General features: G+C 56.5%; 10 protein-coding genes across 10 annotated transcripts; 4 read left to right on the top strand and 6 right to left on the bottom strand.

Annotated features, from left to right (window-relative positions):
• Positions 1-874, top strand: N657DRAFT_644219 (uncharacterized protein). Its single transcript, XM_062792715.1, has one exon. It carries the CDS (start codon positions 342-344, stop codon positions 780-782), a length of 441 nt encoding a protein of 146 aa, XP_062649123.1. The 5' UTR covers positions 1-341; the 3' UTR covers positions 783-874.
• A 1,156-nt stretch (positions 875-2,030) lies between these two features.
• Positions 2,031-2,808, bottom strand: N657DRAFT_365340 (uncharacterized protein). The gene has a single exon (XM_062787004.1). It carries the CDS (start codon positions 2,749-2,751, stop codon positions 2,152-2,154), a length of 600 nt encoding a protein of 199 aa, XP_062649122.1. The 5' UTR covers positions 2,752-2,808; the 3' UTR covers positions 2,031-2,151.
• Positions 2,809-4,310: 1,502 nt separating this feature from the next.
• Positions 4,311-6,283, top strand: N657DRAFT_365245 (uncharacterized protein). Its single transcript, XM_062787003.1, has 2 exons — positions 4,311-4,366; positions 4,423-6,283. Exon 2 carries the CDS (start codon positions 4,536-4,538, stop codon positions 6,042-6,044), a length of 1,509 nt encoding a protein of 502 aa, XP_062649121.1. The 5' UTR covers positions 4,311-4,366; positions 4,423-4,535; the 3' UTR covers positions 6,045-6,283.
• A 961-nt stretch (positions 6,284-7,244) lies between these two features.
• On the bottom strand, positions 7,245-9,836 carry N657DRAFT_655375 (uncharacterized protein; the record flags this gene model as incomplete). The annotated part of the gene is made up of 1 exon (XM_062794598.1): positions 7,245-9,836. One exon carries the CDS (start codon positions 9,834-9,836, stop codon positions 7,245-7,247), a length of 2,592 nt encoding a protein of 863 aa, XP_062649120.1.
• A 994-nt stretch (positions 9,837-10,830) lies between these two features.
• On the bottom strand, positions 10,831-13,934 carry N657DRAFT_644214 (kinase-like protein). The gene is made up of 3 exons (XM_062792714.1): positions 13,564-13,934; positions 11,937-13,360; positions 10,831-11,873 (listed from the first exon to the last, which is right to left on the bottom strand). The coding sequence occupies exons 1-3, from the start codon at positions 13,670-13,672 to the stop codon at positions 11,037-11,039; spliced, it is 2,370 nt and encodes a 789-aa protein (XP_062649119.1). The 5' UTR covers positions 13,673-13,934; the 3' UTR covers positions 10,831-11,036.
• A 335-nt stretch (positions 13,935-14,269) lies between these two features.
• N657DRAFT_616803 (SCO1 protein) lies at positions 14,270-15,583 on the bottom strand. Its single transcript, XM_062790499.1, has 3 exons — positions 15,348-15,583; positions 15,081-15,290; positions 14,270-15,013 (listed from the first exon to the last, which is right to left on the bottom strand). The coding sequence occupies exons 1-3, from the start codon at positions 15,573-15,575 to the stop codon at positions 14,582-14,584; spliced, it is 870 nt and encodes a 289-aa protein (XP_062649118.1). The 5' UTR covers positions 15,576-15,583; the 3' UTR covers positions 14,270-14,581.
• A 196-nt stretch (positions 15,584-15,779) lies between these two features.
• N657DRAFT_644211 (uncharacterized protein) lies at positions 15,780-17,819 on the top strand. The gene has a single exon (XM_062792713.1). It carries the CDS (start codon positions 15,926-15,928, stop codon positions 17,498-17,500), a length of 1,575 nt encoding a protein of 524 aa, XP_062649117.1. The 5' UTR covers positions 15,780-15,925; the 3' UTR covers positions 17,501-17,819.
• Positions 17,820-18,267: 448 nt separating this feature from the next.
• N657DRAFT_655370 (uncharacterized protein) lies at positions 18,268-18,993 on the bottom strand (the record flags this gene model as incomplete). Its single annotated transcript, XM_062794597.1, has 2 exons — positions 18,268-18,320; positions 18,699-18,993. The coding sequence occupies 2 exons, from the start codon at positions 18,991-18,993 to the stop codon at positions 18,268-18,270; spliced, it is 348 nt and encodes a 115-aa protein (XP_062649116.1).
• A 36-nt stretch (positions 18,994-19,029) lies between these two features.
• On the bottom strand, positions 19,030-20,067 carry N657DRAFT_365138 (uncharacterized protein). Its single transcript, XM_062787002.1, has one exon. The coding sequence runs from the start codon at positions 19,830-19,832 to the stop codon at positions 19,182-19,184; it is 651 nt and encodes a 216-aa protein (XP_062649115.1). The 5' UTR covers positions 19,833-20,067; the 3' UTR covers positions 19,030-19,181.
• A 255-nt stretch (positions 20,068-20,322) lies between these two features.
• Positions 20,323-22,736, top strand: N657DRAFT_570766 (kinase-like protein; the record flags this gene model as incomplete). Its single annotated transcript, XM_062788763.1, has 3 exons — positions 20,323-20,362; positions 20,437-20,895; positions 20,947-22,736. 3 exons carry the CDS (start codon positions 20,323-20,325, stop codon positions 22,734-22,736), a joined length of 2,289 nt encoding a protein of 762 aa, XP_062649114.1.
• Positions 22,737-25,650: the final 2,914 nt, after the last annotated feature.

Below are 25,650 nucleotides of genomic sequence, written 5' to 3'. Positions count from 1 at the left end.
CTTCAGGGCCAATGGTTTCCTGCTAAAGCTGAACTAGAGGCAGACTTCCCAGATTGGAAGTTTGACTACAGTCTCACTGGCTGGAGCAATAGCCAGATTGCCTTGAAGTGTCACGGGCGGGACAGGCTGATAGTCCAATGGCAGTTGTATTCGTGCTAAGCTACAATCTGGGCTCTATTCCGTCAGGTACGGGCAGGCTTGATTGTCAAGACGTAGCTCGAGGAGCTACGAACAGATCTCGCGGCAGCGAGGTGCAGAATCTTCAACCCACAAGGGCCCATGCTTTCCACATGCCGGGTTCCACCCATGGGTCCTGGCAGGCACGGCGCAATCGCCGTGACATGAAGTGGCTAAAAGAGGTGTATCTGCCACAAACCAAGCCTCAAGGTGACGAGTGGAGGCTACTGGTCCTCGACGAGCATTCCAGTCATACAACCGGCGACTTCATGGCTACAGCTCGGCTAAACAAGGTTCAGTTGGTCTATCTGCCTGCTCACACCTCTGTGAGGATACGCGCACAACCAACCCACTCAGCTATGTCGTATCTCCCTGAAAAAGGGTGTCGAATCGCAAGTCGCTCCGACTTTGCAATCCTGTGGGTTATATGTGGGTCACAGCGCAGCTGCCCCACACTGCACTCTGACAACCTCCCACAAAACTCAGCCTCTCGACCGCAGTGTTTTCTCAGCTCTGAAAAACTACTTACGGCAAGTTACCAAGGCCCTGGCAAGCTTCACAGCATCGGCTGCCGTGAACAAGCGACGGTTCCTCTATTGCTATAGGGATGCATCTAGGCTTGGAATGTCTGCTAGGAATATTATCTCTGGGTTTAGGAACACCGGTATTTGGCCGCTGGATCCATCCAAAGTGCTGGAAGATTGCGAGGCAGTCCTGGAAAGTCAGGCTCTTCCTGCACGGCCGGAAACACCACCCCCTAAGCCTACGACTGAGTTCTGGACACCTCAGAAGAGCCAGGACATCCGTATGCACCAGCAGGGTGTAAGGGAAGGCATGGAAGCTGGTGGACGGCTGACAAGGACTCTGTTGGCCAAGGCAGGCAAGGCCCTAGATGCTAAGAACGCTGAGATTGCATCTTTAAAAGCCCAGGTTGACCACTTGACGAAGGAATTGGAGGCTTACGAGCCACAGGGCCGTAAGAAGGTAAAAGAGAATGCCAATGATAAATTTGCGAGGATCGAGGATATTATTCAGGCAAAGGAGGATTCGATGAAGTCCCCGATGAAGAAAAGGAGGAAGACGCGACAGAACAGCCACGCAGTCGAGGAGGCCGAGGCGATAATTGTGTGTAGTTTAGAGACTATTCGCCGGGCCGAAGAGGAGTAGAACCATCAGATTTGTGGGTAGATTGCTTGCAAATTGGATCAGCTAGATGTCTTTATTATGGTGGTGATGGTGGTGCCAAAATTCCATTGTGGGGTCGATTCCGCTGTTGGGTCCACACGTCTAACCCCCAAATCCATCATTGATTGCAGTGACTGTCCCTTATTACTACCTTAGGTAACATGAGCCATCAGTCACACAAACCCGCAAAGATATCGGGGCGCTCGCAACTTTGACATCCCCTGCACCCGTGGAACCGGAGGCTCTGTTGGGGTTACATGCCCTGTGTCTTCCACAGTCCTCTCCTGGCCTGGCCGGACATGTTTGTTCTCTTCCCTTGCTCTTCTTTTGCTCTTCTCTCTCGTGGCTACCAGACAGTAATCACCTTACGCAATGTGACGTTGACCAGCATGGTGCGCTTGTACACACGTCACCCTTGGGCTGGTGGTACTCACGACCCAAGACAGGCAGAACACGCTTAGCTACACATTGGAACACAATGGAGGTAAACCTGGTCATTGGGACCGCCGCGAATCCAGTGCCCTGGCCACTGGGACACCATCTCTGATTTCTACCGTGTTCTGGATCTGTGAGAATCAAGCGGCCCCGCCTGTATCCGGACATTGAGGTTGAGTCACATCTCCTAGCACCAGACGGCGGGCGGGGGCGCGGCGAGGAAATGCCGATGGCTAGTCGGCGCTCCGAGCGAAGTCATTGTGGCTGCAGCGGGCGCGCCGGCCCAGCTCTCTACGTTTCACCACTGATGTGAGCTGCCGGCGGCGGGCCAAGCCTAAATCTCACGGACATCCGCTAACAGGATCTGATTGGGACCCTCTGGGGACGCGGGAACCGACAGGCGGGGCCGGCACGACAATGAAACTGTGATACGGCGGGTGAAGCCGTGTCTAGACTTGAGCAGGTCGAGTCGTCGCCAGGACATGAGCCCAACAGAAGCAAGGCGCCCAGGTCGAGTTCCAAGCTCAGGGCTGACAGTGACACCAGATCAAACCAGTGGAAGGTCGAATCCCGATGGGACGGGGTTCCTTTGTCGTGGGTTCTGCGGAAGCAATAATGATTTGGGCAGCTTAAACCGGCGACGAACCGCGTAACGCGAAGCATAATTCCGGCAAGACGACCGATTCCCTGGAATTGCGTACCGCGCTTTGCGGGCGATTGGGAGTGGGCTCTGTTCTGGTCCGTGGTCAGTGTTCTGCGTTGCGGCGGCATCTCTTTACCCCATCTGGCAGCGCGCATCGTCCTACACATCAGAGGCGTTGCAGAGATAGCGTGGGACTCGAGATGCTGTAGCCGACACAGCGGCGTTTCCGAGATTATGGGTCCAGATAGAGATGTGTGTGATGAGGTGGTTGTACGGTGTTGATTGCTCCTCTCCGTCTGCTGAGTGCTCATTGCTTGTGCTTCCAGTTCCAAGGTTGGCTGGGGTGCGACTTGCGGCTGTGATCACGGCTCTCGGGTAGAAAACCTGCGGCGTAGCGGGGTAGTTACAGTATAAGCGATGGCTGAAGTCTCATGCCGAGACCAGAATGGAAGGTATATCCAGAGCTGGCTGCTTGATTTGGAAGGGCACAGTGTGATGGCTATCCGAAATGGGATCGATATTGGATGCAGAGTGAGGAACAAGCGGGATAGCTTATGTGGGGTGCCAGACAGCTCCGCCCGAGACCCGGTTATTAGTAGCCCATGTTCCTATCATGCTCCGAGCTTCGAGCACCAAGCCGGGAGAGCTTCGTTTTGCGGGCACCCGCTTCCCTCCACCAACAAAAGGAAGTTCGAGATTGTTGAGACGAACAGCAGCAACTTTTCCCCAGCCTCTTCTGCGTTTCTTCTGAGTATCCCAGTGTGCTAATCCGCCACAGTCCTCTGGCATTGCGGTCAGGGAAGAGCACAACGGGTTTTGTATGATATCCCTGTGATGGATCGATCCCGTCTCTCTCCAATCACCCACCTGCTGTCCTATCAGAAAACCACACATTACCATGCCGGATGGTACCAATTGGTTTATAAGTTCGAACTTATCCTGAGCACTGGGAGATCGACAAGCGCGGAGGAGAGGGCGCGACACCCCAAGAGCACCCCTTGCTACTTCGACAAGCAACACATCGCAGACCAACCTCCCTGGACGTGGGGGAGCATAACGTCTCAGCCTGTTAGTGGTATAGATATGGCAGAAGGTTACGGCTTCCTCCACCGTTCTTCAAACGAAGAACCACAGCCACAAGCAGTGATGGGTGAGTTCACTACCCTATCTTCCTAATATGGTTTAGTGTGTCGCACTCCTTGCTGGCAAAAAATCCAGAGTCATAAGGGCCCTTGCTAGGAAGAGCGAGGCATTCTATGCCCTCCTGTCCAGCTGTTTATTATTAAGGAACACAGCGAATCGGGCAGGAATGCTGGAATGGGCCTTCACAGTACAAGCGGGAACCTATGTCCTGACAACTCAACACACCAGACGTTCCTCGAAAAATCAACCCGACCCAAACGAATGATCCGGCTATTCCCATGGTTTCCTGGCTCCCCATCCACCCACAAGCATTTCAGCCTCGTGGGTGGCTCTCTGGCCTCATCCTGCTTGGCCATTGCTTTTGCGGCAGCCCGAGCTTCTCGGGACTGCGATACGTCATACCATCGTCCTCCGGTGGCTTACCCGCAAAGGCCCGGTCCGAGCGCAGGACACCGCCCGATGTGATGTACACGTACCTCTTACTGCGCGCTTCTTTACGGTCCAAGCCCTGCATTATTACCAAACCATTGCTGATGGGAGTTGCGGGGATTTGTTAATGGGTGGGTGCTTCAAGCCCCTTCCTGAGTTCGTCTATGGGAGGGCTGTGTCGGCACCCCTTGCGCCGACTGGCATTGGCATTTCTCCTACCAAGGCGTTCCTCGAAGGTCTTCCCCATCCCCGGCATTTGTTTATGCCCTTCCCCCTCCGATCGTCGATCGCCCGTGGCGTTCGGACCAAAGCCGACGGGATCGCCCCACGCAGTGTGTTCGATGCATGCCGCATGTATTATTACCTTAGCCCACTCCCCCGGCTCCACAACCACGTTGACTGTTTACAAGCTCACCAGCTCACTTTCCATTCTGTTCTTCTGTTTGATTTCATTTACCACTTTTAGCTCTATTATACCGCCACTTCGCTCGTCCTCAGCACCTCTCTATACGCATCACCCACCATGTGGTTGATGAAACGGTCCAGAATGGACAACCACGCAGAGCTGCCCGAGAACCGCACGCAACAACTCCCAATTCAGCATATTGCCAACTTCTCATATCCTCGTACCGATTTCGTTCACCTATACCACCGAATCCCGTCAGATGCTCGGGACTCCCGCGGACCTGAGTCCTCACCTCCACCGATGGTGGAAGATCACGGATCGGATATGTCGGCAGATGATGACTCCCAGTATCTTGCCACAGGACCGGACTTCTGGGACTCGCGGCACGCAAGGGAGCATGAGGCGAGGAAACCAGACTATCCGGCACTTATCAAGCCCCCCCCTGGAACTCAATCTTCAAAACCTGCAATAACCCAGGAGAACCCACGCATGAGTGACCCGTCGAGCTGGGGAAGTCAAAGCAGCCCGGTAATTCGGCCTGCAGCGGTTGGGTCTTTCTCGGATAAAGAGGCCCATGTCCCACAGCCTCCGCCAAAAGTATCCTACTCCTTGTTTCCTCCACCTTGCCCTGCTCAGAGGCGGCCTCCCGTGCGTTCACAGATCCCTTCGGTCCCACGGCAGTCGAGGCTGGAACCTTCGCCGCATTCTCTTGATTTCCCGCCAACACCCAATTCACGCAGCGCCATTGCAGACGGGAAAGGCAACGCAATCTCATCATTCGGGCCAGGCTCGCCGCAAACTGCCACGCCTCGTTCTGCACATGGCGGCTCCATCGCAGCAAGCTCGTCCAACTCAATACCGCTGCTTCTCCGCAGTCCTGGACCAACTCCTCCAGATTCTCCTGGCGGCACATCGTCCTCTTTCGAGGCACCCAGGTCTTCTGATGCTCCGAGGTACCCCGTAAGACTCAGAACATCCTCTCCCTCACAGCGCGAATTTCCATTATCCAAGAATGCAACTCGATCCACGCCATCACTTGCCAGCCACGCCAAGGCTCATCAGCAAGGTCATGCGCCAGACGCTCATGACAAACCGCTCACCCGAGCAGATCTCTATGCCCGGCCTCTCCCGCCACTGCCCACGGAGCCGCCTCCTCCACTTGTTTCCCCACCGCATGTCTCCGTCTTCGAACCCGACTCGGACGACGAGGACGAGGAATTAGATTCCCGGCCAGGCAGCGGTGACTCCAAAAACTTTGCCCGTCGGTTCATGCACGGGTTAGTACATCACCACTACCACCACGACAAGAAGGGGAAAGGGCTGTTGCCGGATCACAAGCGCAGCGTGAGCGACGAGGGCCCGTCCTCGTCTTTAGAGGACAGAAACTGCGGCAGTAGCATGAGCGGCATCTACCGCACTATCAACGTTGCAAGACACCGGCGTGGCGGAGCCGTCGAAGCTGCTTCTGCGGCGAGGTGTGCTGTCAGTATGGACTTGCCCAGGGACGTCGCGGGCAATCATCAGGATCAGCAGACTGCGGAAGGCCCGGAGAGACACGGGAGGTTTTGGGCCGCCAAGGAGAGTGGGGAGATGCTGTTGGGGAAGATACTCATGAGGAAGGGTTGAATACGCCTGTTTCTGAGTGCTTGCCACTCATTACATCTTCTTTTCTTTTGTTTCCCCTCCATCTGTCCTCTTCATCTCGCTCTTTTTCCACTTTCCTGGACTGTCTAGGCTGGTTATTTTGTTTCAAGGCGCGGGAACCGCAGGGTTGGAAGAAGTTCCGGCAACGTCCTCCTCTCTTCTGTTCAACCCCTTCTACGGGACTTTCCTATGTTTCTCTTTTCCGTACTCTTTACGCTTTCTCTTTCCGCTGCAGGTTGGCTTATCATGACGCTGGTCGGGGAAATGGGGATCAATCATAATCATGACGGGATGAAATCCATATGAGGGGATGCCGGATTATGGTATACGGGTGGACGGTAGGTTTTGCTCTCATGGTTTTGGTTGAGCCTAGGAAGGAAGGTCTCGGTCTTTTTTGGGTGTTATTTGGCATTTCAGTGTTAACTACGGGATGGTATAATGAGCTGGTTGCCTGGGGTGTATGGTTGGCCAAACTGGGACTGTAATCACTTGTACCTGTATGCGCGCGTCTTCTCTATCTCGAATACCGAGAATTGCCGGCTTACGAAGAACTTGGTGGCCGTCTCCGGGCTCCTGCTCTCTGATGATGGACATCACGTATTGTGCTCGTACAGTTTTCAAGGCAAGTAGGGATGGAGAGATCGGCGAGCTCAAGTAGGATTGGAGGGAGTCTGGCGCTGAAGTCTGACCACCATCTCAGCCGCGAGTAGCTGGTGTGCTTGCCGATGATGAGAGGAAAGGGATACTCCGTAGTGACCTATTCATTCTCCTGGTTGTCTTACTTTTTTATCACCTTGATACTTGTTCGAGTGCAATCATCAGATGCCAGCCCGCTCCAAAAACATTCAGGGCGTTATCTCGAGCAACTCATGGTTTCGATGTAGATACATAACCACTCTATGTCTCCCTCATAAACCTTAACGTTTGGACACTCGCTTTCCCCTTAACAAAATGAACACATTAATTAGCCTGTAAGGAGTACCATTGGGAATACGTTCCGTCTCTCTGTGCAAACTCTCTGGAAACCAGAACCGCAAATTCGCCGTCGCTATGCTTGCCAAGAACCATAAACAGGAATAGGGAGAAGAAAATATGAGATGACCAAATTCCACAGCCTGTCTCACTCATCATTACATCATCACATCATGCATCGCATCTTAATACTGAAACCCCCATTCACACTCACAGAAGAGGCCTCCGAATCTGACTCTTCCTCACTCTCCTCTTCTCGGTAAACCTTTTCACCCTCCTCACCCCCAGTTCGCCGCCACCCATACCACCCGTCTCCCCAAACCCAAACACCCACCAGCTCTGCATCCCGGCCGGCGACCCGCTCCCGAACCCCAACTTCCCGGCCATCTCCTGCCGGCTCACACACCGCTTAAAAGCCGGCTCCTCCCTGATCTCGGAGTTCACCAGATACCCCACCACCTCAGCCAGGCAGGTAACAGCATGTGGCATCCGGAATGCCTTGCGCCGGGGGAACAGGACCGCCAAGCCGACCACATACAGCACCAGCAGTCCCAACAAGATCCCATACGCCGGCATGTTTACAAACATGCGCACCTCCTGCTCCTCCCACCCATCGGCTGACGACGACCCACCACCACCATCATCCGTCGCCGCCGGAGCGACAGTCAGCGCCATGAAACTGGCCCCGGCCAGCACAGGAATGAGCACAAAGAGCCCCGAGAGAAGCGAGACGACGGCGACGCGCCAATGCCCGTTCCGCAGCGCCCGCAGCGTGCACTCGCCCCAGGGGCCGCAGGCGGCGTAGTCTGCGAGCAGGGAACTCTCGGCATCGGCACCCCTTACTTGGTCAGAGGAGAGCGCGGCCCAGGGCTGCAATACGCGCAGGTGGGTGTCGAGCGGCTGGAAGGAGAGGAAGGCAATAGTCCCGAGCAGGGCGGGAAGGAAGCTGTAGAGGAAGTCGGCCGGGGAGAAAGCGCCCGGCTGCGGGGCGGAGGACAGCTTCGGGGGGAAGCCCGCTGCGATGCGGGTTGCGGGGAGAAAGGTGGCGATGAAAATGGCGAGGAGGAGGATGGTCCCTGTGAGGGTGTGCCAAAGGAGCTGGGAAGTGCGCAAGGGGAAGGGGAGGTAGCGGTTCCGCTGGTGTGTGGATTCGATGTCGTGGTGGGCAGGGTCGGTGTCCGGGAGGGCGGCCTGGTCGTGCTTTTCGTCAAGGCGCTGCATGCGCTGGCCGGCGGTGAGGTCGGGGACGGGGATCAGGTTGGTCTCGTCCATCGGGCTGCCGAGGGTGTGCCAAAAGCCGTGCCGGCCGTCTTTCCAAGTCCAGTAGCACAGTCTGTCCGCCGTGCGGCGGCGTAGGGCGAATCGGATGCCGTCTCGCGAGCGTGCCAGCTGGGTCCCCCGGTAATCTTCGGCTGTGTTTGTCTCTGAAACCAGAGAGGCGATGTCGGCGAGAGACCTGGGGTCCCAGATGAGCCCAGTGGTCTCGAGGGTGGCCCAGTACCGCCAGACCAGGACGGTGGAGATCAGCAGCGCGAGATACAGCGCCACAAGCGTCCAGGCAACACCCTGGACCGTTGCCCATGTCCAGATGCCATCCACCAGAATGACGGTAAACAGCGAGCTCTGTAGGGAAAGCGTGAAGTTCATCAGCCATGTGACGAGAACTGGGACCCAGACGTTCCACGGCCCAACCAGTCGCGGCCACAGAAACGAAGGATATAGCTCCTGAAACAAGGCGCCTTCCCTCTCAGCAGGTATTTTAGACGCTAACCGAACAAAAGGCAGCATGCGGAACACGGTTGTGACCAAAAACTGGGCGTAGAGGAGGATGCCAGCAGCCATGAGCTGGGGTAGGAGGCGGAAGAGGAAGTAGCGGCCGCCATAAATGGTCTCCCACTCTCGCAGCCCTTGATGGAGATGGGAGTAGACGGCGCTCAGGATCAAGGCGGCGATCATGAGGACGCATACTGCCATGAAGCCAAACAGGGCTGGTGCTCGCAGAGGCCATGGGCGGAAGGTCAGCGGCGGTAAGGCGGCACCGTTGGTAAGAAGATCCTCGGTTTCAACGGGCATCCACTCGTGTGGTTGAGGAGGCCGTGGTCCCTTCTTGAGTAAGCTCTCGGCGAGAGAGTGGGCCGACTCTCGAGGGCCGGGAATGTAGGGGAGCGGGAAATGGTGCTGCTGTGCTTGGAGCCGAGCAGCCTCAGCAGGAGCAGGAGGATGAACAACCGCAGGGCGAGGCGGCAGAGAAACCGGTCTGCGAGAATGTTGATGGTTCGGTCCGGGTTGATAAGAGTGTCGATGCTGCCCGGGACCAAGCACGGTCCCTGAGCTGCCAGAAGGGGCGGCGGTTGAGTAGCCCGTGTCCCGGTCGCGGGTGAGAGCCTCAATGGCGTACTGGATGAACGGGGTGTTGTCAACGCCTGGGGTGATTACGCCGTCGAGGCGGGCCAGTTCGTCGCGGAAGTCGGTGACCATGGCGGCACTCATCGAAACCTCCCAGCCTGGTTGTTGGTAGGGAGCCAAAGGGGGAATATCAGAAACGCGGCAGTAAGGGCCCTCGATAACGACCGGGCGACCATGCGGCCGGGCTACGGGTGGCGGACCAAAGACACCGTCTTGACTGTCGAAGTCAAGTTCCGATGAAGCAGTGGGAGTCAGAGGAGATGGAGAGTAGGGTGCCGCAGTTTGGTGCGATGTCTGCGTTTGCAGTCTCAGTTTCGGAGGATGTTGCAGATGTGGCCCTTGCGAGTGGTCCACATGGTCATCAAGGTCGAGACTGTGAGAGTTGTGAGAGGTCATGCTGGGGCCTCCCTCGTTGCGACGGGCCAGCGCAGGAACAGGAACCGGAACCACTTGGCCAATTGCCCATACAAAATTCAGGACGCAAACCGATGATGCATGATGATGCAGGGGAAACAATGCATATCAAGGAATGAGATGTTGAGCATCGAATTTGGAGAGGTTGGGCAGTGGCTGATGGGCAATGATTCTGGTGGTTGGGCAACCAGCCACCGCTTTACGGTCACCCATCACACATCACCGAAACTGAGCCCAGGCCAGGCGACGGTTTTGTTCAGGGTTGGTGATTACTAACAAGCAAGGGATTCGCCCAAGTGCTGTGACTGTCCTGCCTTGTTGCATTGAATTTGCAAAGTCATCCGTCCTGCTGCCCATCGATTTGGGAGGGTGGTTGGGCAAAGGAAGGTGACTAGACTTAGAAGAGCGGTGACGGCAACGATGATCCAGGGAGCTCTCTCCGAGCCTTCCAAAGGGCCAACCAAGTCCAGGGGGAGCCACTTGAAGGCACTCGGACCACCACCCCACGAGAGCCCCAAACTTTGGAAGTCCCACAATTCAGGACCCAGTCCTGCAGGGCTGAACCAAAACGCACAGAGCAAGACAGAGTACCGCTCTAGTCAGTCTGTTAGTGTAGCCAAAATAATGTATGTAAAAAACATTCTCTCGACTAACTTACCCGTCCTAACAGATTTCTCCATTGAGGTACACTTGAGTGGCTTGCGCAGGGAAGCTCGCACGAGTCCGATGGGACCACCATGGGGTTCTTGACTTTGACTTTCACGCTGTGACTGCCTTATGGATGGAATTCATAGCAAACAGCAAGACTACGAGGGCGCAATGAAAGTGCTCCATGTACATAGAAGGCGGAGCTTCCAGAATCGAGATACCGCCCTCCTTCCTTGGGACATCCATGGAGACTGTTGTGAAGGTTCCAATCGTAGACTTTCATGTACAAGTACTTCACGGTGGCCCATAGGCGACGCCGTCTCATTCTGGTTCTGCGGCGGTTGAAGAAGCACCTGTTGTTGTCCACTCCACCAACACGAGGTAGTACGATGACAAATGCGGGGAATTTGCGCCATGGCATCATTAGCTCTCACGGGCCTATCTGAAACAGCCCTCGGCGCGACAGCACACCAACAACCCACTCAACAACTCCTTAGGCAAGGCAGAGAGCTAGCATCTGAATCTGCTGCCCACCTAGTAGTCAACCAGCTTAAGCCTCCCACGGACCGCCTCCCCAAGCTGCTCGGCTCTGACCAGTCCCATGAGCACACAATCGCCCAAGAAGAAGTAGGCCCTGTCCTGAGCATATGTGAGGTAATCAAAGTCCTCCTCGAGCGGCTCAGCCTCCCCATTCTCCGCCGTCTCTCCAGCCTCCTCGACACCGTTCACCGCTCCATTCCCCTCGGCACCATCACCACCGTCAACCTGATCGACTTCCTTCTCAACCCCCGGAACCTTAGCTTGCACAATCCCCCACGCAACCCACTGCGCGCTATTCGCCGTCCGCCACAGCCTCGTCTCCTCCATCAGCGCCGCGATCTTGCGCTCCGCCTCCTCCTCCCGCTTGCGCTCCGCTTCCTTCCACCCGCCCGGCGGCACCCGGGCGTCCAGCATAAACTCGACGATGGAGCTCGTTGACGGGGTTGCGTGCAGCCCGGTACTACCTGGGGCCCCGCCATCCCTCTTCCCTGCGGGAGGTGTCGAGGTCGGCGTCGCGGCCGGGGTCGTGGCGGGGGAGGAGGAAGACAGGTCACCGAACGGGAACTGCGGGCGGTGCTCGACATACGCCTTGATGAACCTGTACTGCTGGTCCGGGGTTGGGTAGAGGGACGTGTCGCAGGCGTAGGGCCGGGCCGGGTCGTGGTAGTTGTATGCCCACTCGGAGAAGTGGTTTGCGAATTCCAGCCCAGGCGGGTTGGCGGCGGCGTACTCAAAGTCAATAACGACGAGCTGTTTGTGCTCGTTGGCCGGCTGGAGGAGGGGGGATTTCTCGTCGTCCGGGCGGACGCGGAGGATGTTGCCGTATTGTGTCTTGAGAAGAGCTCTGGAGTTAGGGAAGCGGTTGATGAGAAGGGAGATTGGGGAAGGGCTTACATCGCTATGTGCAAAGACAAGCTTGTCTCGGATCTTGTTCGAGCCACCGTAGTAGGCTTCCAGGTGCCGGCGGTATTTCTCTACAAGGCTCTTGAAGACGGGCCACTGCACGCCGCAAACGAAGCCGCGAGTTTTCCACACGCCGCCTGGAAGGCTCTGAGGTTTCGAAAGAACCCGCCTATCGAGGAACAGCACCGTCTTCTCCACCTGGCTGAGCCACTTGTCCCAATTCTTCCACACGCCAGGGCCCTGATCCCTCTCCTCACTGAGCAGCTCGATCCCATCATGTAGCTCACGCATGCGTTTGGCAATTTGCCTGGACGTGTCTGGGTCCCGCATGCTGGACGGGGTCAGCGGGGTAGCGTTCAGGTACTGCTCGAACCTGCCATTGAGAAAGGTGCCAAGGAGGCGAGGGCCGATCTTCTTCCTAGCGAGCCGCCTCAGCACATCGAGCTCGTTCTTTCTGTCGATCAGATGCTCCACTTGGGGCCCATAGATTCTCAGTAACACCTTGGTGGGCTGTTTCTTGCCGGGCTCCCGGGGTAACAGTGACTCGGGAGGTGGCGTGACCACGTAGACAGCGTTGGTCAAGGCCCCACTGAGGCGCTGGACCGAGATACTCTCGCCGCTGTCGAGCGGCACCCGCCTCCAGCCCTTGAGCCGCAAGGTATGGGCCAGACGGATGATTTCGTTCTTGAATGAGAGCCAGTTCTGCTTGTCCTTCTCTTCCTTGCGGCTGGAGATGGAGGCAGAGTCGTCCGCGCCGGATTTGCCGCCCGTGTAGGCCAGTGTCTTTGAGTTGTCAAGGACGACCTCACAGCTGGGAACCACGACGTCGCCATCGAACCACTCGGTATCGGACGAGGCGGTCCGGCTGAGGTTCCTGCTTGACCTCTTTCGGTGCTTCCGCCCAAGGCGTGGGCCAAGCTGTGACACAGAATTTAGACCCATGGCGGCCATGCTGCTGTCCAAAATCGTCTGCAGCCTTTCCAGGGACACTTCGCTCGAGTCAGATTCGACGGAATCGGCCCGCGCTCTGCCTGGCACCGGGGCCGGAACACTAACATGGCGGTTGGGCGGTGATCTCCGCCGTCCGGTGAGCTTTCGAGATTTTTTGTTCTGCCGCTTGACCTTCTCCCGCTCCAACCAGTCCGCCACCTGGCTCAGAAGGCGTTCGGTAGCCAGGTCTAGCCTATGACGGTGATTGGGATGAGGCGGTTGGTTCAGAATATCTTCTATCGATCCCGAGAGCGCTGCAGGCGTTGAGTCGAGGCCGCTCTCCATGCTGACTTGGCTCAGAGACCTTAAAGGCGGGGTGGACAGAGGGGGTCGTCCGCTGAGTCGCTTGGCGACACCAGCTGAGAATTGCTTCTTAACCTGCGGGTCATCAGAAGGCGAGGGCTCCGGCTCGGCAATCTGAACAGCTGCCACGGATCAATACGGATTCTGGCGATGAACTAAGAGGGGAGTTGGACAGGCCAGGAGGGGACGGACGGGTCGTCTGTTGTGACCGACACATGGACAGCGTCTCGAATACCACAGCGGCAGTCTGAATGAATGAGACAATGTTCCTGCGATCCTCCCTTGACAGTGATAGGGAAACAGGGTTGAAAAGAAAACGACCAACCTTTGACTGTAGCATTGAACGGGAAACCCGACATTCTCTCGCTCTCGCTGTCGGATTTCAGGGCGGAGCGCCTCGGTTGGCTTGAAGTTCCCGGGGAGGGCGCAGACATGGTGGCGGCGCAAGCAGGATGTGCACGGCAGATGCCTTCTTTCTTGCAGATCGAGTTTGCTACAGAATGATAGGCGCAAGATAACAACAGAGGTCAGGCGGGCAGCGCAGTGCCCGATTCCAACTTTCGGTATCTAGTCCGCGTGATCGAGTTCCCTACAAAGGAATAAAGGACTTGACCTCCCTTGCTAAATAACCGAAAGCCGTGCTGGCTGGAGCGCGGAGTGGTAGAGAAGCTCGCCGTCTGAATGTTCGAGAGTTGAAGTAAAATATGGCACGTGAAAAAGGCTAAAGACAGCAGAAAATTTGAAGCAACTCCCTGAGTTGCTCAAAATGGCAGGTATCGGTGAAGCTGGTCTGGTGGGTACGGCAGCGGGAACAGATCAGAGGGGTCGGGGTCGCATCACCAGGATCTTGGCCCGTGCCCAGCCATGACGTCGGCGACTCCCGCTCTCTCCCGTCCTGGTTCCGATTTCTCGCCCCTGTCTTGGTGCCGCTATGAGGCATGAGCCTGGGCGAGGAAAGAACTTGAAGTATGAAGAAAACAATAGGGCAATTGCAAATACAAGCGAGTTATTGGAAACGAAAGGTGAAATAAGGCTGATTTGAAGCACTGTGTCCTCACCTGATGTTCTGCCTCGTTAATCCCATTGCATAGGTTTGCTTCGTAACCCTTTGCTGGCATCAGGCCACGCCATACACACCATACGAGGGTAGAAGGAGGTACCTCGCTAACTTCCAGCACTATAAGCGACCCGAGGGGTCGGAACTCCATGCGTCTCGGCCCCTGGATGCCAAACAGGATAAAGGCAAGGTCCGTGAGCGATGCGAAGGTCCACCATGGCCACCTATACAGCAACAACAAGCGGAGATATGGTACATTTGTGATACAGCTCGCCTATCTTTTATGTCAGCTCGTCTTCAACTTTCCCCTCCAGTCCTTCATGTGGTCCAGGATGATCTTGGCTCCTTGGTCAGGTGAGTGCTGCCGGCCCAGTGCCTCAACAAAATCCCCCTCAGGATCCATTAGATAGAAGTAGATGCTGTGGTCTACCAGATAGTCCTGCCCCGGCTTCACCTCGGTCGGCGTGCTGAAGTAGACGCGGTAAGCCTTGCACATGGCCTTGATCTGGTCATATGTGCCCGTCAGGCCGACAAACTTGGGGTGGAATTCGACGAGGTACTCCTTCAGCTCCTTGGGGCCGTCGCGGGCAGGGTCGCACGTCACAAAGACTGGTGTCATTGCACCGGGGCGCTGCTCCTCGACCAGGTCGAACATCCTTGCCATCTTGTCCAGCTCCTCGGGGCAAATATCGGGGCAGTGAGTGAAGCCGAAGTAAACCTAGAACGAGAGAGAGTTAGCCGAACATGCATGGGTGTAAATACTAATCTCCTGCTGCAACACGTACCAGGGAGTACCGCCCCTTGAGGTCCCGCTCCGTCACCTTGGTCCCATTTTGGTCCATGAGCTCAAACGGCCCGCCCACCTTGGGCCTGCCTACGCCCTTAGTCGACTCCGCTATCCTCTTTCGCTGCATCCTGGTCTTTTCGTTCTCGAAATACCACACGAGGCCGGCGCCGGTGAGCACAAAGAGGAGACCAGCCTTCCAAGAAAAGGGCTGCCAGGACAGAAATTAGCCGTAGTCAGACGGACCCAACCATTGCGTGACGCATACCCCTGATCTGTAGCGACTCTTTGCCTCCTCGACAGTGTTGTACTTAAACCTCCGCTGCACCAATGGCTGGTAGGGCTGGGACTGGAGTCTCGCAGGGCTCGGGGCCGTCGGTCGCTTGGCTGGAGGGGTGCTAGCCGTCGACAGGAGTCGGGTACATTGTGTCGTTGCTGGCGCCGCCCTCGGCATCGCCTTGATAACGGTGCGGGCTGTCGCCGCTGGTGGTGGCATTTCGTCAACAGGCGCCGGTGCGTGTGTTGAAATTGTATTCGTATGAGCGAGACTTTAGTTCAAGCTCGATTAGAAGCTCGCGACCGAAATCGCCTGATTGGCGCTTATCGGCCGACGTTCGCTAAGTGCATGCCAAGCAAGATGTTTACCTACAAGCTGAGTCTGTGGCTTTATGCATGTACTCACCTCAAACCCGCTTCATTCACTCATTCTCCAATTTCACATGAGCTTTGACGCGTCGGAACATCAGACCAAAGGGAAACACTCTTATGCCTGGATTAGTGAGCTAGATCGGCCATGCACCCCCGGATATTCACAGGACAGTGGGTACCGGCCCGGCTCTCGCATGGATGATGGCCTCCCAGTTTTCGACTTCTTTTTTCTCTCTGAATCCCGACTTGGCTGCCACTTCCCCGGACCGCAGCCAGCCACAGCAAGTCCCTCCCCCAACCACAGCCGAGGGACACAGTCGGCCTCCTCCCAACATGCCTCACTCAGAAAGAAGCGCAGCTGCCCCCAGCAGCGACAGCATCGACCACGGCGTGGCTGACGAAGGAAGTATCACTGGCAACACCAACAACTCGGCACCGAAGATGGCACCCTCCAGAAAGAAAAGGGGCACTGCTGCCGCTGTAAAGGCCCCTACGAAACGCGCTCGTCCTGGCACCGGCTCCAAGAAAACCAAGGGGGGAGGGAGTAAAAAGGCCAAGACGGATGCCCCGGCCAAGCAGCCCAACGCCGCTGATGTCGCCGATGGCGATGGCAACTCGAGCGAGTCGGACAACGGCCCCTACTGCCTGTGCCGGGGACCCGACGACCACCGCTTCATGATTGCGTGCGACCGCTGCGAGGACTGGTTCCACGGCGAGTGCATCGGTATGGACAAGCACACGGGCGAGAATCTGGTGCAAAAGTACATCTGCCCAAACTGCACTGACGGCGGCCGGTACACGACTCGCTACAAGAAGATGTGCTCCCTCACCGGCTGCTCTAACCCAGCCCGCGTCTACGACTCGGCCCGGCCGAGCATCTTTTGCTCGTCCGAGCATTGTCAGACATGGTGGGAGCAGCTGATCGCGACCCTGCCCCGATCCAAAGCCGCCTCCGCCACCGACTACCTCACCCAAGAAGAATTCATGGGTCTCTTAGACGCTCCCCGCCCACGCTCCTCCCAGGACGACGACGCCGCCGCCGCGTGGCGCCTAGGCAGACCGCCCTTCGAAACGCCGCCAAACTTCTGGGACCTACCCAGCTCCTCCTCTGCCCTCACGCCCGAGGAACAGTCCTTCCTGACCGAGTCTGCCTCGGCGCGCTACCAGCTCGGCGAGGAGATCGTCCTGTGCAAGAAGATGCTCCAGCTGGTCGAGATGGCGCTCAAGCAGCGCGAGGAGGCCATCGCAGCAGGCAAGGGCAGCGCGAAGGACCTGTGCGGATACGACAACCGCCTCGACACGGTCGGCGCGACCCACCAGTTTGCCCTCTTCCTCCAGACTCCGCACGGCGAATCCATCTTCAAAGCCGGCCGCTTATTAGACCCCTGTGCGCTCAACGCTACCAAATCCAATAACGGCACCAGCGACGGCGCAAATCGTGATGAGGAAGAACAACCATCACAACAACAGCCGCCGGGGAACACCACCAACAGCAGCAGTAATATCGCCAGCGACCCGGACTTCCCGACAATGTGCGCCAAGAAGAAGTGCAAGCCGCACAGCGGGTGGAGCGCCCTGCTGACCAAGACGGTGCGGCACGACATGAAGGAGCTGGCGGCGCAGGCCAAGGAGATGCTCGACGCCGAGCAGCGCGTGCGGGACGGCGCCGCGGGGCGGTTCCGGCGGCAGATGAGAGAGGGGAACGGGGTGATGGTAGTCCGTGATGGTTGGGATGGAGATGGGGATGGCGTTGGAATGGATGTTGATGGGTGACGACACCTAATTTGATATAAAGAATTGCAGCAGTCCGAGGAGGTGGACAAGTTGGGAAATAGAATGGGGAAAGAGAGATTGGTTTGATTATGGTCAGAATAACTTTGTAATGGAACGGGGACCTTGAGTGTGATACCGGCGGATGGGAACATGGGCTTCAAGGAGTTCGAGGAGGTGAGGTCTTGTAAGAGATGATACTGGATATGATGATTCACTTACTCCTCATCAGGGTTTATTGAGAAGCCGACGGGAGCGTCTTGGGTCTGAACTCAAACTCATCAGAAATCTATAATACACTCGTGTCTAACTGATAGCCGCCATCCAGCTCCGTACTTTTTTCATGAAACTGAAAACGCAACTTGACTCAGGGCCATCATCGCTGCAATGTCAGGACTGAAACTCGAAGATAGAGTCAAAACCAGCCGAGCCAACGCCCAACATCGAAAAACGGAGCTGAACCGGAGTTGTGGGTATAAGAACGCAAAAGGGGGACACTCATGACGAACCCTTCGTAACAGCGTAACGTAACTCGTGACGTGTGTAAGCAGAAAACCAATAAAGACAAATACAAAAGCCCCTTCCAGCTGGGTAAATAAATAATGAAGACCAAGCCAGGCTTCCCACCTGGCCTTCACAGGTGAGGCTGGAGGATACAAAAAGAGAAGTCGACCGGCCGCGAGGCCAATTTCCGTCTTGTTCCGGCCGCGAGGCCCATCCTGTCTTGTTCTGAGACGTCAGCGTCAGTGCCGAGTCTGAATCGCCTGTTATTAAATATGTCGTTCAAATCGTTTCGTCGTGTGAGTGGCCTTGTGCCGTCCGGCTATCATGAGGTTTGACCCGATGGTCCAGCGGTGCTGTTGGTTCCCGCTCTAGAGCAACCAAGAGAGCAACGGCGGCGATCCCTATCCGCCGCGAGATTTCGTTCATGCCCAGTTTCAGTGGGGGAATCTGGGTTTTGCCGACTCAGATGCAGGTTGCTCGTCTGCTTAGCTGGCCGCCACGCCGGTTGTGTATCGTCCTCCCTTTGCGAGGGATAGCCTAGCCATCCGCCACCTCTCACGCAGGGCCGGAGTCATCTCTTTTGTTCGTTATTCTGGCGCGTCCCGTCAGGCCCGTCGCTTCCCGGAGCCGCTCGTATGCCCATGGCTGCGGCGGGACGATTGCCCCGGCCGCTCGCGCCTCGATGAGCTGCCGCCACCGCCGGACCGTTCCACTTCACGCTCCAGCTCTTCGGCTCTCTGGCGAAAGCCGCGCACGATCTCGCGAATTTGGCCGATGCGGTCAAAATCCAATTCGAGTTCGTCGATCTGCGCCATGATCTCATGGTACCGCGCAATCTCGGCGTCGGCGTTGTCGATGAGGTTGCCTGCGCGGTCATAGACGCTGAGGGTGACGATCTGCGACTGCTCCATTAGGTACTCGAGTCGTTGCTGGATCGACTGCATTACCCGGTCGAAGTGGCGGCCGAGCGCGGTCAACGACGAGCTGTCCATCAGTAGCAACCCCTGGGATGAAGCCCTGCTTGCGGCGCGTGACGAGGTCGACCCCGCTGCCGCCGCCGCCACTGCTTGCTGGCCATGTTGTAACAACTGGATCTGGTCCTCTGTTAACCCGAGCTCCGTGTCTGGCACTGCATTGGCGTTCGGGGCTGCTTGCTGAGACGACGACATGGTGGTCGCTACTACGAAGATCTACGGCTCCAATACCGGCTAGCTGCCAGCACTGCGGTGTAGTCTAACAATGGCGCCTTCGGTATGGACCTTCTCGCTTCGTTGCCGATCGATATGGTGCGGCCACCAGTACGGTAGGGGCCCTCTGAAAGGTCGCTCGACAGCTGCTGGGCGAAAACCTGTGGTGTCCAAGTTGCTCTTGACTGTAACCACGAATGTTTACGGTGCACCGCCTGGACAGCCAGCCCTATTGTCTCCCGCCCAGTCGAACGGAGCACCGTGTTACGGAAGCGCGTGGGCACGACTGCGAAGTATGCGGTGGTTGGACTCGAAGACCCGGATGCCCGATTGCTGGGGGAAGTGAACGCGACACCTGAAGCTGGAGCGTCGGCGACGTTTTGGGCTTGTACGGCGTCATGGTTCCGCGAGCAGTGCCAGTCACTGCGTCGATGCCATAACAGCTTCGCCGGTCGGCAAGTGCGCGAAGATATTGTACGGGATTCTGGGACAGGCGAAGCGCTGAAACAAGCGACGGAGAGCGCGAAAGACGTGGTATTTCGAATGCGATAGATGGTCGAGAATACGTCCGGGTCCCAGTCAACCTTTCCTACTCTGGTGATACACACCCAATGAAGCTGCCCGCAGCCAAGCGTCTCATTCATCTAGGTGTCACGTTGTGTGCACTCCACCGTCAGTAACCTGTCGCGACAACGCATCCGTGTGCCGGAGTGTCTGGGATCTGAGGTTCTTTTGTCGGACGCCGTTTCTCAGCGTACCCAAGACATTGCGGCATTCGGCTGGGGTGTGCTGAAGAAAGTCGGCTGTTTCGAAGCCGCCCGGCAACGGTTTATGTGTTGGGTAATTGAGGATCCCTGACTTTTGGCGGCACACTACGCCCAATTGGGACGGTTACCTGGGCAGCGACGGGTTTGTTGACATTCGATTCCAGGATTCTGGCTCCGGACAGGATCAGTGCAACCAACGACCTTCTCCAACTGAGACTTACCCCTTCACCAATTGCAACCTTTTCAGCAACCACCCGTACTCAGGCGATACTAACATTTGCTTGCCAACCCGTCAGCGTTTGCTTATGGAGTTCGCCATCGTGCATTGAGACGCCCACCCCCCAGCTGCACTTCAAGCGTTGCCACCATGTCGGAAAGCGACAAGTACGAAGTGTTAGAAAAGATCGGTACGCATCTGCATGTTTGACATCTGCTGCACTCAGCAGGGCCGTTCGGTGCGCGCTGACACCGTCCCTTCCAGGCCATGGCTCCTTCGGCGTCATCCGAAAAGTCCGTCGCAAGGCCGACGGCATGATCCTCTGCCGGAAAGAGATCAGCTACCTCAAAATGTCCCAGAAGGAGCGCGAGCAGCTCCATGCTGAATTTCAAATTCTGTCGACCCTACGCCATCCAAATATTGTCGGCTACTACCACCGCGAGCATCTCAAAGCTACTCAAGATCTGCATCTCTACATGGAATACTGCGGAAACGGAGACCTGGGCCGTGTTATCCGGAACTTGGCAGAAAAGAACCAATATGCCGAGGAGTCATTTGTCTGGAGTATCTTCTCCCAGCTCGTGACGGCGCTCTACCGTTGTCACTATGGCGTCGACCCTCCCGAGGTAGGCAAGGCCGTGCTGGGGCTGGGGTCAACAGCGAGGCCGAAGCCGCCGACGGGGGGCATGACCATTTTACACCGCGACCTCAAACCCGAAAATGGTGGGTAATTGTCCCAGGCCAACTGCTACCACACGTGTCTAACTGTCGCAGTGTTCCTCGGCGAGGACAACTCCGTGAAGCTGGGCGACTTCGGCCTTTCCAAGGTGATGCAGTCGCACGATTTTGCCTCTACATACGTGGGAACTCCTTTCTACATGTCGCCCGAAATCTGTGCCGCCGAGAAGTACACACTAAAATCCGACATCTGGTCATTGGGCTGTATCATCTACGAGCTCTGCACACGGGAGCCGCCATTCAACGCCAAAACCCACTTTCAGCTGGTCCAGAGAATCAAGGAGGGGAAGATTGCACCACTGCCGGCCATCTACTCGGCAGAGCTCTTCGGCGTTATCAAGGATTGCCTGCGAGTGAACCCGGACAGGAGACCGGATACCGCAATGCTGCTCAATATGCCCGTCGTCCGGCTGATGCGCAAGGAAAGGGAGGTGGTTGAGTTTAGCAAGATCCTCAAAGCGAAGGAGGAGTCGCTTAACAGGCGTATCCGGGAGCTCGACCTGAAGCTGAGCGCACTTGACCAAGATAAGGCAACCATGCGCCAGGAAATCGACGCGTCGCTCCGGAGGGAATGGGAGGTCAAAGCTCGGCTTGAAATCGACAGGCTTGTCGCGTTGGAGATTGAACAGCTGCAGAGGAAGTTTGAGAGCGAGGTTCAACTGCGCGTGGACATGGAGCTACAGGTTAGGAAAGACGAAGAGGGGCGGCAAGATCTGTCGTCTTCCATATCCAAATCCGACTATCCCCACTCGTCAATAGGGAGCAACGAGGGCGGCGAGCTTTCCTCGGCGACAGACATTTCGGAGCTCTCTGTGGACTCGCCCGATGCGTCGATGCACCCTCTCAAAAAGACAGCTCGCACGCCCTTCGCCAGAGCCCAGACAATGTTCGCCATGGCCCCTGCGGGGACGCCGATGGACATCGAGATGGCCTCGCCGTCACCTATCACTATCGCATCACTATCGCTTTCTCCTCGCCGCAATGCTGGGACTAAGCCTCCATTGCTTAACCCAGGGAACATCTTTGCTGTCGATCAGCTGGGGCGAGATGCTCGGTGGGAACCCGCCCAAGACTCCGACTCGGAATTCGAAGACGACATCCAGCTTCCATCGCCAACCCGAATGATCAAGTCCAGCAAAAACCCTTTTAACCCCAAAGGACGGCCGCAACTACATGCCCAGAAGTCGATGCCAGTCCACCGCTTGCAATCTAAGCAATCGCAGGCGCTCCAGGGCAAGACAATCCCCGTCGCTTCCTCCACTCCTAATCTGCAAACTGCTGTTAGAACTACCGGTAGCAACGGCGCGCTGCAGGACCGTAGCAACAGCCCCAGTCGCCGCCTGAGCAAGATCCCGTCAGCCGCCAATCTCAAATCCAACAGCGGTGGCAGCGACGGTTTCTCGGCACCCCTCAACCTCAATCGCAAGCCCTCAATGGGCAAGAAAGACGGCAGCAGTGACCTCCAACAACAATCGCAAGCATCATCCGCCGCCGCCACCACCGCACAACCGCCAGCCCTCAACAAGCTACCCGCCCCGGGCAAGAACAACATCCGCGGCCGGACGCTCGTCGAGCTGCAGCAGGCCCGGGCGGGCGGCAGGCCGATGAGCGCTGTCTTCACTGGTGAGCACCACAACCACGGCCACAACCTCGTCCTCAACACGAACGTTAGCCCCGTTCGTGCGTTCAGGGAGCATGCGGCCGCGGCGAATCGCGGGACGGTCTTGTCGGAGCCGCCCGCCGTGTGGGACCCGGAAAGGGACGAGATGCCGAGTCCGTTTTTGGTGAGGCGGAAGCCGGTGAAAGGGGAGAGGGGAAGTGCGTGAGGTTTGTCCCTCGTTTTCTTTGACTTGGTTGGGGTTCTGGGGGCAGCGCCGTGGGTGTGGTCTTGGAAAGGATCACCCTCCCTCGATGCTTGTGTCAGATGAAGATACCCATTGCATTGTTCTTGGGGCCATTCGTTCATATTTTGTTGGATTATTTCCTTTGTTTGGAACCCATGTTAGTGGAGGGTTGTCTGTCAGCGGTGTCTGGGGCCGTAGTCCTGAGGAGGTGGGGGCGTGTGGGTTTGGGTATCCCTTCAATACAGGGCAGATTACCCGCTTATAGCTACGGCTTCAGCGTCGAGGATACGGCCAGCATGGGAGTACTCGTGTTATCTGGTCATCATTGTCATCGTCATCGTCGTCGTTGTCGTTGTCATCCCCCGCTCGTGAGGATTTTCAGGCCGCTTGTTTTCCTTTGTTGACATCCAACTGGGCGGAACGGAAGAGTGGGCGAGGGTGAAGACTTGGAAATGGGGCGTTTTGGTGACGGTCTGGGTTATTGATGGTTTGGTTTTACCGCGACGGGTCTGTTTGTTTAGTACATTGTTGGTGTACGGTTAACTACTGCCTCATGGGTTCGGGTCCCTCCTCTTCCTCCTGAAGTCAGTTAAATCACGTTGAGTACAAGCCTCCCATCCAATGGTCTTGTTGTCGTTATATGTGAGACAGTGTTCATCTGTTCTAGTGCGTCTTTGCTGCTGATTTGGATTGTACGAGGACATACTAAACTTGGCAAGGCTTGACCTCAGTTGGTTCTGCGAGTTGGTGTCTTCAATGCATGTTTCCAAAGTGTCCGAGGGGCTTTGTCACTCTCATCCATACGGAAGGAGCTGCGCTTTGTCCTGTCCACATTGCCTGCGATTTCTGTTGCCTCGTACCGCAGTTCCGACATGTCCTGATTAGCCAGTGATGGTCGGTGTCTTGTCTCCCTCAGGTATCACAATTAAGATGGCTCTATTGGACAGTATTTTGGTGGATTCTCCTCTCTTTTCTGTTTCTGTCCTCAGCCCATTCCCCCCACATTCTTAGGCTTTCTTTTTGATCTTATTGAAGGGGCCGCTGTATGTTGCGAGATGATAGTCCTGACGGCCAAGTCTAGCTGGAGTTCAGGAGTTGGGGGCTTCAAGAACAAGATGAACACCCAGTCCCGGGACCACCCTCCTCCCTAGTGAAAACCAGCAGGTCCCGGACAGCGGGCACTAAGGCTCGCCAAAGGGCATTTCGACAGGGCCGAGAGAGTCAGCAAGCGGCTCAATGCTTTGCTACGCCGTCAGGGTACCCACTGATCAACCGGGTCACCTTGGCAAGAAGACAGGAAAGCTGATGGCATGATGACAAAGTTGCTGCACGGTGGTGTGTCAAAGGGTGTGTGGGTATTGCTTAACCAAACATGCCCGCAAGGAGGGCGCCCGCGGGACTTGTTCCCCGAAGTCGGGACGCCCGCGGGGTAGCCCCGGAGCAAAAAGCCAAGTTGGCAAGCCTGGAGTGGTTGAGGACATGGGAAGGGGCAATCGAGGGGTTGTGATGTGCGAGTTACTGGTCCCTTTGACAATTTTCAGGCAAGTAGAGTTTGTGTCAGACCAGACAACCACCGAGCAGATACCTGCTGACCACCTGTTGCATGCACCGTATCTTTCTATGTACGCCCAGCCGGCGCTGGTCTTGACTGTCCATCTGCAGTACGCCCTGGCCGACTCCATGACGGTGGCCCCTCTCACCCTACGCCGATCTGACGTTTCAACCGACACCCTCTCACTCGTTTAGTGGTAGCTAACTCCTCGCGGCGTCTGGAGAGCGCATAGCCTTTGTAGTCTGGTTGAAGCGAGGTATGTAGTATGTGCGAAGACATATACGGATCCGTACAGCTGTTAGAAAAGCAGGGGCAAACCGAAATTACATTCAAGTCTTCTTGTCAAAGTGTGATTATGGCTGTGGACGGCTCAGTGACGAATAGCGGACAGCCTTGCCTGAAGAGGAGAACAAGACCGCCTGGGGTCTGGGGGAACGTGACTGGCATCACAGCACACATGAGACGTGTGGCATGCAGGGTAGTCTGTAGGGCGACCTGCAAGCTGCCATGTCTCTAGCCAAATGCTGTCTGCAGTGATGGGATTTTTAGCAAGCCACAGGAATGCGAGAGCAGAGGTCAGATCGGATTTTCAGTCAGTTGCCTCTCACCCAGCCGCCTTGATGATGCATTTGGCGAGATCCATCAGGTCGGCAATCTCTGCCAATGTGATCGACTCAACCATGTCGCTGCACGCGGCCAGCCTGGAAGCCTGATTATCTGGTGGATCACCACGTCAGTGCCAGCACACCCAGGACTCGAGAAGGTACTGGACCTTATGGATAGCGGTGTGGTGTCCACTGGCTTGGAGCTCTGCCTTAAGAGTCCGAGGTGCGGCCGCTGCTCCAAGTGGAATGCTCGCTCCATCGATATTGCGGAGGAGCTGGACAAGTGTCAACTCCGTACGGAGTACCGTATGTACGGACACTCTCTCAAGGTACTCCGTACAGGTCCCTGATCTGCCGGCTTGCTTCTCGACGCGAAGGCCTCTGAGGTTCCAAGGGTGGTGCGACATGTGGCTTGCGTAGCGTACCCGTCGTGGTACTTGCTCATTACCATAAGGTTATGGGGTGGGGAAACACGCCCCGGCAGTCCTGCAACCATCAGACCACTTCCAAGATTCTTTTCGCGCTAGGATGCAGGGCATGTGAGAGCTCTGGATCTTGTATGGCCTGTATGGAGTAAACAATCACTCACCCTCACCTAACAAGTATCAGCAAGTCATGTTGAAAACAGCGTTTGTCTGTCCCTGGATGGTTATGAGCGTGGCAAGTCAAGCAAGGATTATTCGAATTTCGAACGTTAAACTTCAGGGTGGCTGGTGCTGGACAGGGGGCGTCTCCGTAT

Source organism: Parathielavia appendiculata (assembly GCF_033297405.1).
Source record: "Parathielavia appendiculata strain CBS 731.68 unplaced genomic scaffold N657scaffold_4, whole genome shotgun sequence".
Taxonomy (NCBI): domain Eukaryota; kingdom Fungi; phylum Ascomycota; class Sordariomycetes; order Sordariales; family Chaetomiaceae; genus Parathielavia; species Parathielavia appendiculata.
The sequence above is the reverse complement of the archived record's forward strand: the minus strand, read 5'-3'. Positions and strand labels throughout refer to the sequence as shown.